Here is a 14,600-nt window from a genome sequence, read left to right on the forward strand (position 1 = left end):
TGTGTGTGTGTGTGTGTGTGTGCCGGTGTGTGTGTGTATGTGTGGGTGTATGTGTGTGTGTATTGCCCGCTGACACACGAATGCTCCTTTGTCCCTTTTTGTCAAAACAATCTGTCACCTTTTATTGCACACAAAAATCGTATTGCATAGTCAGTTTTGTGGAACGAACATGCAGCTGTTACCGAAGGCTTATGAATTTATTATTGATAGAAAGAAGTTTGAGTCGTTCAGCATTCGCGTGTGTGTTAGTGTTAGTGTTAGTGTTAGTGTGTGTGTGTGTGTGTGTGTGTGTGTGTGTGTGTGTGTGTGTGTGTATGTGTGTGAGTAGTGTGTGCGTGTGTGTGTGTGTGTATGTGTGCGCGCGCGAGCGTGCGTGCGTGCATACAAGCGTTTTTGTGCGCACGTGCATGCGCTTTTAGGGACAATATGTACATACACGTGTGTGTTTACAGTATGAATAATTTCCAGACAATCGATCGATTACACCCATTTCAAAAGGCAAACCGTCGCGCTGGAATGTGGAGCCTCCAGCCTGTATGCACAGAAAATACACTACGCTTCATTCAAATCATCGGCACATCAAATGCTTCAAACAGCATCCCGTTGAGAGTAAATCGGTGTCCCCCCCTCCCCCCCACACACACACATACACAAACATACACACACACACACACACACAAAAACACACAGACATACACACGCATCCACACACACACACACACACACTGACACAAACACGCCCACACACACACCGACATACACACACATCGACATACACGCACACACACACACCGACATACACACATACACACACACACACACACACACACACACACACACACACCTCTGTATCTAGAAGCAGCGACGATGAAAATCTATCTTGAGAATAAAACAGCATTTCAAAGCTATTTCCATAGCCTGTTGGTCTAGTAATTGCGACCTCGTCGGCATCAGCAAGTGAATTGTTTTCCTTTGATGTCTGTGTCGTGTCGCCGCCAGCTTCTGGCGGCTGATCAAATCGATCGATAAATGCTGCACTGCGTGCATGTAAGAATAATATTCCATACTCACCTACCACCCACCCGTCTCTCAGTCTCTCTCTCTCTCTCTCTCTCTCTCTCTCTCTCTCTCTCTCTCTCTCTCTCTCTCTCTCTCTCTCTCTCTCTCTCTCCCTCCCTCTCTCTCTCTCTCTCTCCCCCCCTCTCTCTCTCTCTCTCTCGCTCTCTCTTTCCCTCTATCTCTCTCCCTCTCTCCCCCCCTCTCTCTCTCTCTCTCTTTCCCTCTCTCTCTCCCTCTCTCTCTCTCTATCTCTCTCTCTCTCTCCCTCTCTCTCTCTCTCTCCCCTCCCTCTCTCTCTCTCTCTCCCTCTCTCCCTCTCTCTCTCCCTCTCTCTCTCCCTCTCTCTCTCTCTCTCTCTCTCTCTCAGACAGTTTTCGGCCCTTCCCGTGAAAAGACTTCTGCCCGCTGGCTCAGTTCTGGCCTGGCTATGTACATGGAACAAGAGCATCTCTCCACTTGAACATGTAGCGACAATTCAACAGCCTCACTGTTTCTTCTCGATCTTGTTCAGAATGGGATATTTTGGGGAATTAATTTCTAAACGGATGCTAGATAGTGCAGTTACACTTTGGTCTTTTGCTGGTTTAAACAGTGTTTATTCAGCAATTCATAGGCAATTGAACATAATACATGTTAAGGATCAACAACAAGCTCAAGCTTATGGTGGTGACCCTAACGGGAGAATTTAACATACGGATTACAAGATCTTGCGACGAGACTTTGACAAATACTTTTTTTCTAACTGCCCTCCCTAACTTACTGTAATTTGTGCATTTTTGTCTGCTGCTGTCAGCGTTGTTTGGGTCACGTTGCAATTGCAAAAAACCCATCCTATTCTAATTCATGTGCAACTTTTTACTTTTTCGTATGATGATCAGTGATGGGTATTATTGTTTTACAATCGTCAAATCTAGCTACATTTTAAAACCCGTTCTTGACTTGCACCTGCGCTTGCGCTGTATAATTTGATTTCTTGTTATTCTGATGATGAGGATTATTATACGACAATCGTTCAAATCGAGCTACGCTGGCACTTACGCTTGCGCTTTTTAATTTGATTTCTGCTGATATCAGCAGATCTGGTCGTATTCAAGTCACTCGATCAAGCCGTTTGTTATTTTTAATTGCTTGCTGTTTATGGATGTAGGGTACGGCATTTCCTTGGGGCCACCCTGTCAGTGAAAATTGATTTTTGTTTTGCCGTTTCGTACGATTACCGCGTTCCGGGGCTGAATAATTGTAGGAGAGAGGGTGGCTGAGGGTAAAGAGAAGCCGTGGAGGAAAATACGGGGGGGGGGGGGGGAGAGTGGGAGGGGGGGGGGGATGGTGGAGGTACGTATACAGGGGATTTTAGGGACGAAAAAACCCACCTACACTAGGTCTGACTTCGATTTATTTGGCTCTGACGACTTTGATTCACACGCAAGGAGGCGAATAGCCTTTGATTTTAGTGTTCAGCTGTAATATTTTTAAATGTTTTTTCCTCCTGCCTCCGGGCGTGGGAGCCTGGTATAAACTGAGCTTTTTCACTTCGCACTCTCACACACATTATATAGATACACATGCATGCATGCTCGCATGCACGCACGCACACTCGCATGCAGTCACGTACACACGCACGCACACAGATAGACAGACAGACGGCAGACAGACAGACAGACAGATAGAGAGACAGAAAGACAGAGACACAGGCACACGCACACACATTCGTTGGGTAGAGAGACAGAAAGATTAATTTACAATATAATGTAATAATACTTTATTATCTCAAAAGGAGAACTTACATTTATGGTTGGCCATGAACTCACAACATTAAAACACAATTTCTCAAGGGAGACAATGAACACCTTTGTACCAATCTTCTGCCATAACAAAATTAGATGTGAGGTTTTTATAGTACTGTTGACCACCCATCATACGTCAAATCTACAAACCTTGTGGGTTACTCTTGCTGCACGTGTCCAACAAATTCAAAACACCTGTTGCCATGACCATCTGACACCGGCAGGTTTTATCATATTTGTGTAATGATTTCATATACCCCACGCTCAATTTTGAATGCGCATTTTTACAATGGACGTGATTTTGAATTTGTACTGCACCAGCAGGACATTATAGTCTCGTAAAAGAAATAATAATAATAATAAATGAGCATTTATATAGCGCAACATCATAACTTTACAATTATGCTCTTTGCGCTTGACACATTTAAAATTAAAACACAGTTATACAAGCATTTACATGAAATAGGCACACCTGTGCTACTGGAGGTAATAGACTATCACCCCCTCTCCCCCTCGCCCTTAATTCTTACCATATCCTCCACCTCGCCACTGTTCAGGGTCTACCTCACCTGTGCTAGCAACTTTCAATGTTTCAGTCGGGTACTAATTTCACCCCACTCCAAACGTCATGAGATCGAACGACAAAAGATCGAACAACAGAATATCGAACGGCAACACGAGATTGTCGCGACCTCCAGACGCTTTCCACCAATCCCAAATTGTCCACCACAAGTCAGTTATCAATCATCTGTTCCGTCCCCACCATCTTCATCCATCCGTCCCACTCCCACTTCCCCCCCCCCCCCCCTCCCCCCCAATCCTTTCTCCGCCGTCTGCCTCCGGGCTACAAACTGACCGCCGTTGGTCTGACCATATTTTGACCTTGCTGACTTCGTCATCATCCTCATGAAACCTGTCACACCGCTACCCCCACCCCTACCCTCTCCCACCATCTACTCCCCCCCCCCCCCTCACACACACACACTGACACACAACCCCACCAGACTGACATGCACTTGAATTCACAACAGCCGGTCAAACTGATCTAGCCTGCATTGCCAAGTAACTGTGATATGTTACAAGTTATGAGGGTGGTGTGTTGTGTTGGAAGATATTTGGGATAATGAAAATAACGGTGGGCGGGCGGGGGTGTGTGGGAGGAGGGAGGAGGTTGTGTTTCCTAGTACACGTTTGAGGGAGTGTGTGTGTGAGAGAGAGAGAGAGAGAGAGAGAGAGAGAGAGAGAGAGAGAGTGACACAGAGAGAGACAGAGAGAGATTGAGAGACAGAGAGAGGAGACGGAGAGAGGAGAGAGAGAGACAGACAGACAGAGAGAGAGAAAGAGACAGAGAGAGGAGAGAGAGAGAGAGGGGAGAGAGAGAGACAGACAGACAAAAAGAGACAGAGAGATAAGAGACAGAGAGAGAGAGAGCGAGAGAGAACATTGTGTCACTGTCTACAGTTGTCTTTATTTATATCCTCATGTTTCTCCTCGCTGTCGCTTTTTTTGTCCCACCTGGTCTTTACATTACCCACACAACACACACACCATTCTACTCATTCAGAACATACATACTTGTTCTAGTCTTCTTCTCCCCATTCACTCCTACGCTTCTCCTACCCCCATCCCCCACCCCCTGCACCATTCATAATAGATAATAATAATAATAATAATAATAATAATAATAATAATAATAATAATAATAATAATAATAATAATAAATAACTTTTCTATAGCGCGAGTCCCATCAATTGGCTCCAGGCGCTTTACAAATTCATTATAGAATAAACTAGCACAAATCAACAAGCATACAAAGCATACATTTAACTGAGACATAACACCAAGATCCCAAGCACTAAGCAAAACTTAGCGTACAATGTTAGATGCATGCCATGCAGGTTTTTCCACAAACCGGTAATTCAGCAAAACGTTGACATTTGCCGCATGACAGTGAGTGTAGACGACCGTCACCTGTCACGGGAGATAATCGTGTTGCATCAAGTTATCGGAGTTCGTGTCTGTGTCTGGTATAGCTCGTCTATATCTGTCTGGTTGGCTATAGCTGGCTGAGTGGTTGGCTTTCTGGTAGACTGGTTGGCTGTCTGTCTTTTTGTCGGTCTGTCTCACTCTGTCTGTTTGTCTATCTGTTTGTCTGTCTGTCTATCTGTCTATCTGTCTGCCTGTTTCTCTCTGTCTCTCTCTCTTTCTCTCTCTGTGTCTTTATCTCTCTCTATCTCTGTCTGTCCGTCTCTCTCTGTCTCTCTGTCTCTGTCTCCCTCTCTCTCTCTATCTCTGTCTGTCCGTCTCTCTCTCTCTCTCTCTCTCTCTCAGTCTCTCTCTCCCACTGTGTGTCTGTCTAACTACCTGTCTGTCTTTCTTTCTCAGTTACTCGGACAGGTGCATGCTTTCTGTGCCACCTTGCGTGTCCGTTTAGTTCTGTCGAGCCAACACCTGAAAACAGGCACAAAAGCAAGCTTAATGTTTAAGAGAGAGAGAGAGACAGACAGAGAGAGACAGAGAGAGACAGAGAGAGAGACAGAGAGACAGAGACAGAGACAGGGGCGGGGATGTAGCTCAGTCGGTAGCGCGCTGGATTTGTATCCAGTTGGCCGCTGTCAGCGTGAGTTCGTCCCCACGTTCGGTGAGAGATTTATTTCTCAGAGTCAACTTTGTGTGCAGACTCTCCTCGGTGTCCGAACACCCCCGTGTGTACACGCAAGCACAAGACCAAGTGCGCACGAAAAAGATCCTGTAATCCATGTCAGAGTTCGGTGGGTTATAGAAACACGAAAATACCCAGCATGCTTCCTCCGAAAACGGCGTATGGCTGCCTAAATGGCGGGGTAAAAAACGGTCATACATGTAAAATTCCACTCGTGCAAAAAACACGAGTGTACGTGGGAGTTTCAGCCCACGAACGCAGAAGAAGAAGAAGAGACATAGACAGAGAGAGACAGAGAGACAGAAAGAGATGGAACTTTATTTTAAGAGGATAGAGGTTTAAGGCTACAAGAGAGAGAGACAGAGACAGAGAGAGAGAGAGACAGAGACAGACAGAAACACAGAGAGAGAGAGAGAGAGAGAGAGAGAGAGAGAGAGAGAGAGAGAGAGAGAGAGAGAGAGAGAGAGAGAGAGAGAGGAAGAAACAGAAATATCCGGACATCCAGTTCTCTCAAAATCAAGCGAAAAGCGTGCTACCTACCCAGACTTATTATAACATAAGTTTCCCTTTGTTGACTTTTCTCGTGATAATATCTATTCTGTCTGTACCAAGACCTATTCAAGGATCAAACACGGAGATTAAGTCTATTTTGCCAACGCTAATCACGCATTAAATAGGTGTTCTCCTTCCTTCTGCATGGATTATCAGTAACAAGGAACGGTCATTCTAGATTTGCGTTGGAGTTGTCGGTGATGTAAAAGTTTGAATAGAGGTTTATGCAAAAATTATAATGGGTCGGTTGGTTTTGTGGCATACGGCTTTAGGTCGTATGGAACACAAATATGGCAGTTTCGCGCGAGTCATAATTTGGTGCAAGCTGTCTACTGTTTTTCTCCCTTTGTGATATTCTAAAGTTTTATGGTGCACATGACAGCTTTTTTTTGTTTTTCATGTGAAGCTATTTAAATCATATTTTTCTGAATTTCTGTTGTTTTTGTTTTTGGTCTTTGTGTTTGTTTGTTTTTTTCTCGCAGACACCCCCCCCCCCCCACCACCACCACCACCACCTCCCCCCTCCCCCTGTCTCTATTCCTTCCTCTCCCCCTGCCTCTCTTTGCTCCCTCCTTCTTCATTCCTTCTCTCCCTCCCTCTCTTTGACCAACCGGCCTTACACATACTTACCCCCCCTCCAATACACCACGTTTCGCAGGAGTATACTTATCCAGGGGACAGCTATATGAACTCAAGCAGTCTCTATCAACCTCCCAGTAATCCCCTGAAGTGAGAACTCTTTTAGCGCGCGTGCCCTAACAGGGTCAACAGAATATCAGCGACATCTAATCAGCGTGATGACCTTTTGCAGCCAGTCCCGGTCTCCCCTATATCCCCCTTGAGCTGACTCTGGTACAAGCCCCACTGTCCTCTATTTCTGGGCGGTGGTAACTGCATCAAACGGTCCATGCACTTATTTTGAGGGCGGGATGGGGGGGGGGGGTGGGGGTGTGGAGAAAATACTGGAGTGGGGGGGGGGGGGGGGGTCGAGTCTAGACGTCGAGTAAATACACTCGTCGAAATGGAAGCTTGTTGCGGTTACACTTAAGATTGATGTCCCTGCCCCCCCCCCCCCCCCCCCGCCCCCTCCTCCTCCTCTTACATCCCAACGACCTTTCACACTCTTTCAGACTTCTAGCCACTCCCTCCCTCTTCCTTAACGACCCTCTCTTTTTGGTGCTTCAATATTATTGATGTTGTCAAAAAAATGTATTACGTCATTCATGTTTGGCTTACCCGTTGGCGAATGTTGACTTTCCCTTGCTCCTTAGTTCTGTAAAAGCTACCTCCGTACCTCCATGTCATCTGGTTTGAATTTTACAACCTTTTGATTAGTGTGTGTATTTGTCTCGAGGGGGTTGGTTGGTGGGGGTGACGGATTATCTGTGTGTCGGTCCTACCAGGAACATTTAACGAGAGGATGTTGGTTTTGTTTGTGCGTCACAATGTGATGCGTAAACAAACATTACATTTACACTAACAGACACAAAGTCATTGTCTCTCAAACTACCCCCACACCTTACACCCCGTACACCGAAAACCAAGGCTGAGGTCCTCTAAGGCACAAACAAAAAAATAGTCTGTTTACGGTAACATAGGCACATAAAAATAGGGTCGGTAGGTCGGGATTTTTTATTTTTTATTTATTTTTTTTCTTAAAAAAAAACATTTATTTTTTAAGTTATTTTGCCCAAAAAACAAAGACTTTTTTTTTTCTTTTCTCCCCAAATGCCAAAAAAAAAAGTCTAGGGTCGCGCGAAAAAAATAGGGTCGGTCGGGATACCGTAAACAGACTATTTTTGTTGTTGTTGTTGGCCGAAGCAAAACTGTGTCGGCCACCCAAACGGGAGAGAACTAACCGCGAAGTCTGATTCGTTGAAATCACATCCAATCTCAAATTCAACCAATCGATCACCGCGGCTGGGTCCCTCCCATCCGGTTCAAGTGGTAACTTTCTCGTGCGCCTTGGCCCGGCCTTCATTCAACATTACAAACCTTCTCTCAAACCAATTAGCTAAATATTTCTCTTCTTCTTTTGCAGACTTGATGACGCCAAGAAGTGGCGCGCTCAGGACCGTGACGTCATCAACAAGCTGAACCAGCAGATCTCGGACCTGGAGGCCGAGCTGCGCATGCTGAGGAGAACCAACGACTCCCTGGACACAGAGCGACAGCGCGACAAGAACACCATCAACAGGCTCACCGAGGAGCTGGAGAAACTCAGGATTGTGAGTGTTGTGTGTGTGTGTGTGTGTGTGTGTGTGTGTGTTTGTGAGCGTGTGTGTGTGTGTGAGCGTGTGTGTGTGTGTGTGTGCAGGGGCGGACCTAGTTGTGGATAAGGGGGGGGTCCACATTGGAGCAGGGGCCGGTCAGGCCCCGGTGGGGTCCAGGGGCAAAGCCCTGGTGGGGGGTCTGGGTGGCGATGCCCCCCAGATGCTGAAGGAATTTTATTTTTTTAGGTCAATCGGAGGCCTCTCCTTTGAGTTTCTCGTCAGTTTCAAGCATGTTGCATTTGGAAGGAAGAAAAGCACAAGCCCTTTATTTTTTTACCAAAAAAAAAAAAAAAAAAAAAAAAACGGATGGGGGGGGGGTTCCGGGCACCCAGGAACCCCCCCTAGGTCCGCCCCTGGTGTGTGTGTGTGTGTGTGTGTGTGTGAGTGTTGTGTGTGGGTGTGTGTGTGTGTGTGTGTGGTGCGTGTGTGTGTGTGTGTGTGTGTGTGTGTGTGTGTGTGAGTGTGTGTGTGTGTGTGTGTGTGTGAGTGTTGTGAGTGTTGTGTGTGTGTGTGTGTGTGTGTGTGTGAGTGTTGTGGGTGTTGTGTGTGTGTGTGTGTGTGTGTGTGTGTGTGTGTGTGTGAGTGTTGTGAGTGTTGTGTGTGTGTGTGAGTGTGTTTGTGAGCGTGTGTGTGTGTGTGTGTGTGAGTGTGTTTGTGAGCGTGTGTGTGTGTGTGTGTGTGTGTGTGTGTGTGTGTGTGTGTGTGTGTGTATGTGTGAGACAAAAGGTGATGGGAAGGGGGCTACGCATGCTAAGGAGAACCAACGACTCCTGAAGTGCTGTGTAATTGTGTGTGCTGTCCCTGACCACTCCCTCCAGAGTAACGCCCCCCTCCCCCCCCCCTACACTCACACACACCCATACCCACACACACACACACACACACACCCACACACACACACACACACACACACACATACACACACACATACTCACCCACACACATACACACACACACACACACACATGGGAGTACCGTTACTTTAAAAGCATGTATATATTGTTCATCGTCTGTTCGTAGCATCACACACGCACACGGACACTCCTAGTTGAAGCGTGCAAGTTGCTCAGATTAAGGAAGGGTGTAGGTTTTGTCGTGCCTCGCACAAACACTCGCCAATTAATACAATGCATTCACCCCGTCTTCAGGTTTATACGATAAGATCCTCCTCAAATATCTGAAATCCTATCCTTCACGCTAATACTTGAGTGTCCATGTGGTAAGCTAACGGTGTTTCGGATGAACATCTTGCTCAATGTACCCAGTGTTGTAACGGTCTCTTAATGACGGCGGTCGGACTTTATTAATACTTCTAATTTAATAGCTCGTCCCCTCTCGGCAGCTTGGTTTTGATGGGACCTTAAAAACCAGACGAATTCCTCAGGAGGACTTATTTTTCACTGAGAATCTGCTTTGGTACATCGAGGTACTTAATTATCATCCTTCATATACCGTGCCCTTAAAACAAGGTTGGTGGAGAATACAAACTAAGAACAAGAAAGGTTAAGTTTATGGACGAAACGAAACTTGTACAAGAATACACGAGACCGGTGTAGGCAAGAATCCGACATGAGAGTTTAACATAAATTTACGATTTTCCGTGTTCTTCATAACCCCAGCTGACGGGTTTTTGAGGTTTCGTTAGTCAAAATGAGCACTCAAAAGTAGGTGCAAACAGCGGCTTTGCTCACAATGAGTAATGTGAGTAAATACGGAGATTTATGAATTCCTCTGAACAATGTCAAGGATATTACAGGAGGGAACACTTGACCTAGTTCATTCAACACATTCACACAAATCCAAGATACTAAAGATCTGCTAAGACGCCAGGCGTACGTATGTTCACACCTGGTTGAACGCAGCTTTGTCTCTGCGGTTGACTGACTGCCGGGTCTGAATGCTAGGCCTGGTGATGTTGTTATAAGTACGGTATATCTGATATAGACCCGAAGGTGACTTATCGGAGATACGATTATAGTGTCAAACTTGAAGAGTGGAGGTTCGAGTCGAGTGCGCGGGGGTGGAACGTGTTTGTGACGGAAGGAAGAGAGAAAGGGGGTGGGAGAGAGGGGGTGGCGGAAGAAGGGGGAGGGGGGAGTGAGGGTGGGGCAAGGGAACCTCCACTCCGTGTCACACTTTTTCCGCTCTGATTCACCTGACTGATTTCATGTAAACATGCGCGCTCAGCAATACGAAAAGCGGCCCACAACTCATTTGTATTCAGTTAGATAGGTGGTTTCCAACAGAGGAGATACATTGTGCTTACTGGCGCAATTCTGAAGTGGGGAAAAAAGCATTACTTATCTTCTGTAATTCTGCTTGTTGTCCTTTTATCAATATTTCTTTGCAAAAATCTTGAACCCATTATGAGGTTATTTTGAGGGCTACCCAGTTACAGGATTTCTAAACGATTGTTTATACTATATACAAGTCGAACATTTTTGTAAGGGGTGGGGGACAAAAACAAAGGAAACACACAAACAAGATTATTTCATGGAATGTTTAATTGAACAAAATTTTCCATTTCATCTATTTTGTTTTCAGGGCTCTCTCCTTTCATACACCTTCAGTCAGTCTACTACATAGTTCTTAAGGGAAATTAAAGACTGGTTGATTGTTTGCTTGTGTTAAAAGATGACCTGTTGCTAAGGGGCGTGTTTGTTTCCATGGTTACAGGACCTGAGCAACGAGACGATCCAGAGATTGGACGCTGAGAACCGTGCCCAGACCCTGGCCGAGGAGCTGGAGTTCATCAAGAGTGTCCACGAACAGGTCAGTTCTTCTTGACCATTGCACGCGACGGACCTATTTTGTTCACTTATCAGTATGGCACAGTTCATGCCACTGATTATTACGTCCCCCTCTTGTGAAAACATCTCAGATCTGACCAGGCGAGGAGACCAAGAAAGTCCACAAGATGCTCAACGACCTCACGCTCAGGAAGGCCGACGTGGAATAAGACAATCCGCCCACTTACACACATTGCCCCAACCAATAACCTGATTGCTTCCCAGACCACTGGTGGCTAAACGGGATGAACTGTGCATTTAAACTCGCGTTAACAGAGACTAGTTAACTAGTTAAGCGTGTGTCAATGCGCATCGCCAGCAGGTGTTCAATTAGTGGATTTCCGGTGCATGACCAATTAAACAATATGTTACATTCGAAACCCAGCTTGATTAAATGGCAACTGTTTATGATTTTTGACGTTTTGGTCTGTGTTGTTTTTAGGAGCTGAAGGAGCTGGCAGCACTGGCATACCGCGACACGACGGCCGAGAACAGAGAGTTCTGGAAGAACGAGCTTTCCCAGGCCATCAGAGACATCCAGTCTGAGTATGACTCCAAGATGGACACCATCCGCAACGAGATGGAGACCTTCTACAACCTCAAGGTACTTGTGCTGGGTTTGATTGGTGTGGTTGGATGTGTGGATAGGCTGGTTTGTTGGTTGGTTGGATGTGTGGATAGGCTGGTTGGTTGGTTGGTTGGATGTGTGGATAGGCTGGTTTGTTGGTTGGTTGGATGTGTGGATAGGCTGGTTTGTTGGTTGGTTGGATGTGTGGATAGGCTGGTTTGTTGGTTGGTTGGATGTGTGGATAGGCTGGTTTGTTGGTTGGTTGGATGTGTGGATAGGCTGGTTTGTTGGTTGGTTGGATGTGTGGATAGGCTGGTTTGTTGGTTGGTTGGATGTGTGGATAGGCTGGTTTGTTGGTTGGTTGGATGTGTGGATAGGCTGGTTTGTTGGTTGGTTGGATGTGTGGATAGGCTGGTTTGTTGGTTGGTTGGATGTGTGGATAGGCTGGTTTGTTGGTTGGTTGGATGTGTGGATAGGCTGGTTTGTTGGTTGGTTGGATGTGTGGATAGGCTGGTTTGTTGGTTGGTTGGATGTGTGGATAGGCTGGTTTGTTGGTTGGTTGGATGTGTGGATAGGCTGGTTTGTTGGTTGGTTGGATGTGTGGATAGGCTGGTTTGTTGGTTGGTTGGATGTGTGGATAGGCTGGTTTGTTGGTTGGTTGGATGTGTGGATAGGCTGGTTTGTTGGTTGGTTGGATGTGTGGATAGGCTGGTTTGTTGGTTGGTTGGATGTGTGGATAGGCTGGTTTGTTGGTTGGTTGGCGTAAAATACATATCTCTCTGTGGTCGGACGCAGGTCTTTCTCTCTATGCAACTATGCTAATCTGTTTGCCTGTACACACCTGTCAGTCAGCCATCTTCTTTTTTAGTTTTTGTGTGTTTTGTAATCTGTTGTTTTTAAACTGTTTAATGTTCAGGTCATCGTTCTACTTCGGATGTTTATACTTGGTATGGTTTTTTTGGCTCACGAAGTGTAGCCTATGCGATCGTAACTTTGTCTGTCTGTGCGTGCGTGCGTATGTGCGTATGTGCGTGCGTGCGTGCGTGTGTATGTCTGTGGTAGAAACTTTAACATTTCGTCATTTGAAGACGTCACATTATGGCGTAAGAGGGTTAGACGTCACGCGAAGGAATGTCTCGGTCATTGTTATTTTGAGCGGGCCGAGACTATTTGGCAGTCGTGTCTGTAAGTAGACCACATGCAGACTAGGATCTAGATCTAGTGTCTCTCTTTCTTGCACAGTGTCACCAATGCTTACTGTGTGTGTGTGAGTATGTGTGACGGAGTGATTGAGTTTGTGTTACTGTTTGTCGATTTCTTACGTGAGCCTTGAAGGCTTCGCCTCTTGTTTTTTATGTTTTGCTTGTTTTTATATGTTGTTTGAGAGCAGACAAGCCTTACTTTTTTCCCATCCAATTTTGTTTTGTATGGACAATAAGTTATCTCATTTCGTATGTCTTATGTCTTACTTGACGTGCTGTGCAGGTCCAAGAGTTCCGCACCGGAGCCACCAAGCAAAACATGGAGGTGACCCACTCCCGCGAGGAGACCAAGAAGGTCCACAAGATGCTCAACGACCTCAAGCTCAGGATGGCCGACCTGGAAGCCAGGGTAGGTCTAGGTCTCTCTCTTTCTGTGTGTGTGTGTGTGTGTGTGTGTGTGTGTGTGTGTGTGTGTGTGTGTGTGTGTGTGTGTGTGTGTGTGTGTGTCTCTCTCCCTGTCTATCTCTCTGTTTATCTCTCTTTCTGTCTGCCTTTCTCTTTCTCTCTCTCTGTCTCTGTCTCTGTCTCTGTCTCTCTGTCTCTCTCTCTCTCTCTCTTTCTCTCTCTTAAACAGTCCAAGTGTTGGACTGAAGAAATAACATGGTTATCCATGATATTCTCCTTTGTACAAATCGCGATCGTTTTCCATCTGTGTACGGGCCGATGGCTTCACAGTAAACCATTTCTGAGTTCTGAGTTCTCTCTTTCTTTCTATCTATCCGTCTTTCTTTCCCTCTCTTTCCCTCTCTTTCCCTCTCTTTCCCTCTCTTTCCGTCTCTCCCTCTCTCCCTCTCTCTCTCTCTCTCTCTCTCTCTCTCTCTCTCTCTCTCTCTCTCTCTCTCTCTCTCTCTCTCTCTCTCTCTCTCTCTCTCGGTCTCTTTCTGTCACTGACTTTCTGTCTCTCTCTCTTCCTGTCTGCATTGGGATGATACAGTAAATGACATGACATGATGTGCCCACAGAACGCCCAGCTGGAGAAGCAGAACCAGGACCTGCTGAGAGAGCTGGAGCAGAAGGACCAGGAGCACACGCTGGAGGTCAACCAGCTCAAGGACGAGATGAACAAACTCCGCGCTGAGATGGAAGCCATGTTGGTGGAACTGCAGGTACGTCCAAAACACTTTTGTTCTTCCTTTTCAAGCAGGTATAATGCAATGTGCTTTTCAAATTGTGGATGATGCGTCAGGACAGGTTAAACATTGTTGATGTATTGAATTCATCAGTAATCACAATTCCTCTTATAATGTCAAAAACGGTTTTACCCAATCTGTGTTCTTTTCAGTGTTAGTGCAGAAGGAGTTTTTACATTTTGTCAAGTTTTGACTAAATGTTTTAACATAGAGGGGGAATCGAGACGAGGGTCGTGGTGTGTGTGTGTGTGTGTGTGTGTGTGTGTGTGTGTCTGTGTCTGTCTGTCTGTCTGTCTGTCTGTCTGTCTGTCTGTGCGTGTGTGTGTAGAGCGATTCAGACCAAACTACTGGACCGATCTTTATGAAATTTGACATGAGAGTTCCTGGGAATGATATCCCCGGACGTTCTTTATCTTTTTTTCGATAAATACTTTTGATGACGTCATATCCGGCTTTTTGTAAAAGTTGAGGCGGCACTGTCACACCCTCATTTTTCAATCAAATTGATTGAAAATTTTGAA

At 45.9% G+C, this 14,600-nt stretch overlaps 1 protein-coding gene across 2 annotated transcripts in view; it reads left to right on the forward strand.

The window, feature by feature from the left end:
• Positions 1-14,600, forward strand: part of LOC138948693 (70 kDa neurofilament protein-like) — a 74,540-nt gene that overhangs the window by 28,078 nt on the left and 31,862 nt on the right. For both annotated transcript variants that reach the window (XM_070320288.1, XM_070320287.1), the window contains exons 3-7: positions 8,099-8,285; positions 11,007-11,102; positions 11,562-11,723; positions 13,173-13,298; positions 13,912-14,055. In XM_070320288.1, coding sequence (XP_070176389.1) covers positions 8,099-8,285; positions 11,007-11,102; positions 11,562-11,723; positions 13,173-13,298; positions 13,912-14,055 — 715 coding nt within the window. The remainder of the gene's footprint in view (positions 1-8,098; positions 8,286-11,006; positions 11,103-11,561; positions 11,724-13,172; positions 13,299-13,911; positions 14,056-14,600) is intronic.

The sequence above is a fragment of the Littorina saxatilis genome, linkage group LG15 (assembly GCF_037325665.1).
Source record: "Littorina saxatilis isolate snail1 linkage group LG15, US_GU_Lsax_2.0, whole genome shotgun sequence".
NCBI classification, from domain to species: Eukaryota; Metazoa; Mollusca; class Gastropoda; order Littorinimorpha; family Littorinidae; genus Littorina; species Littorina saxatilis.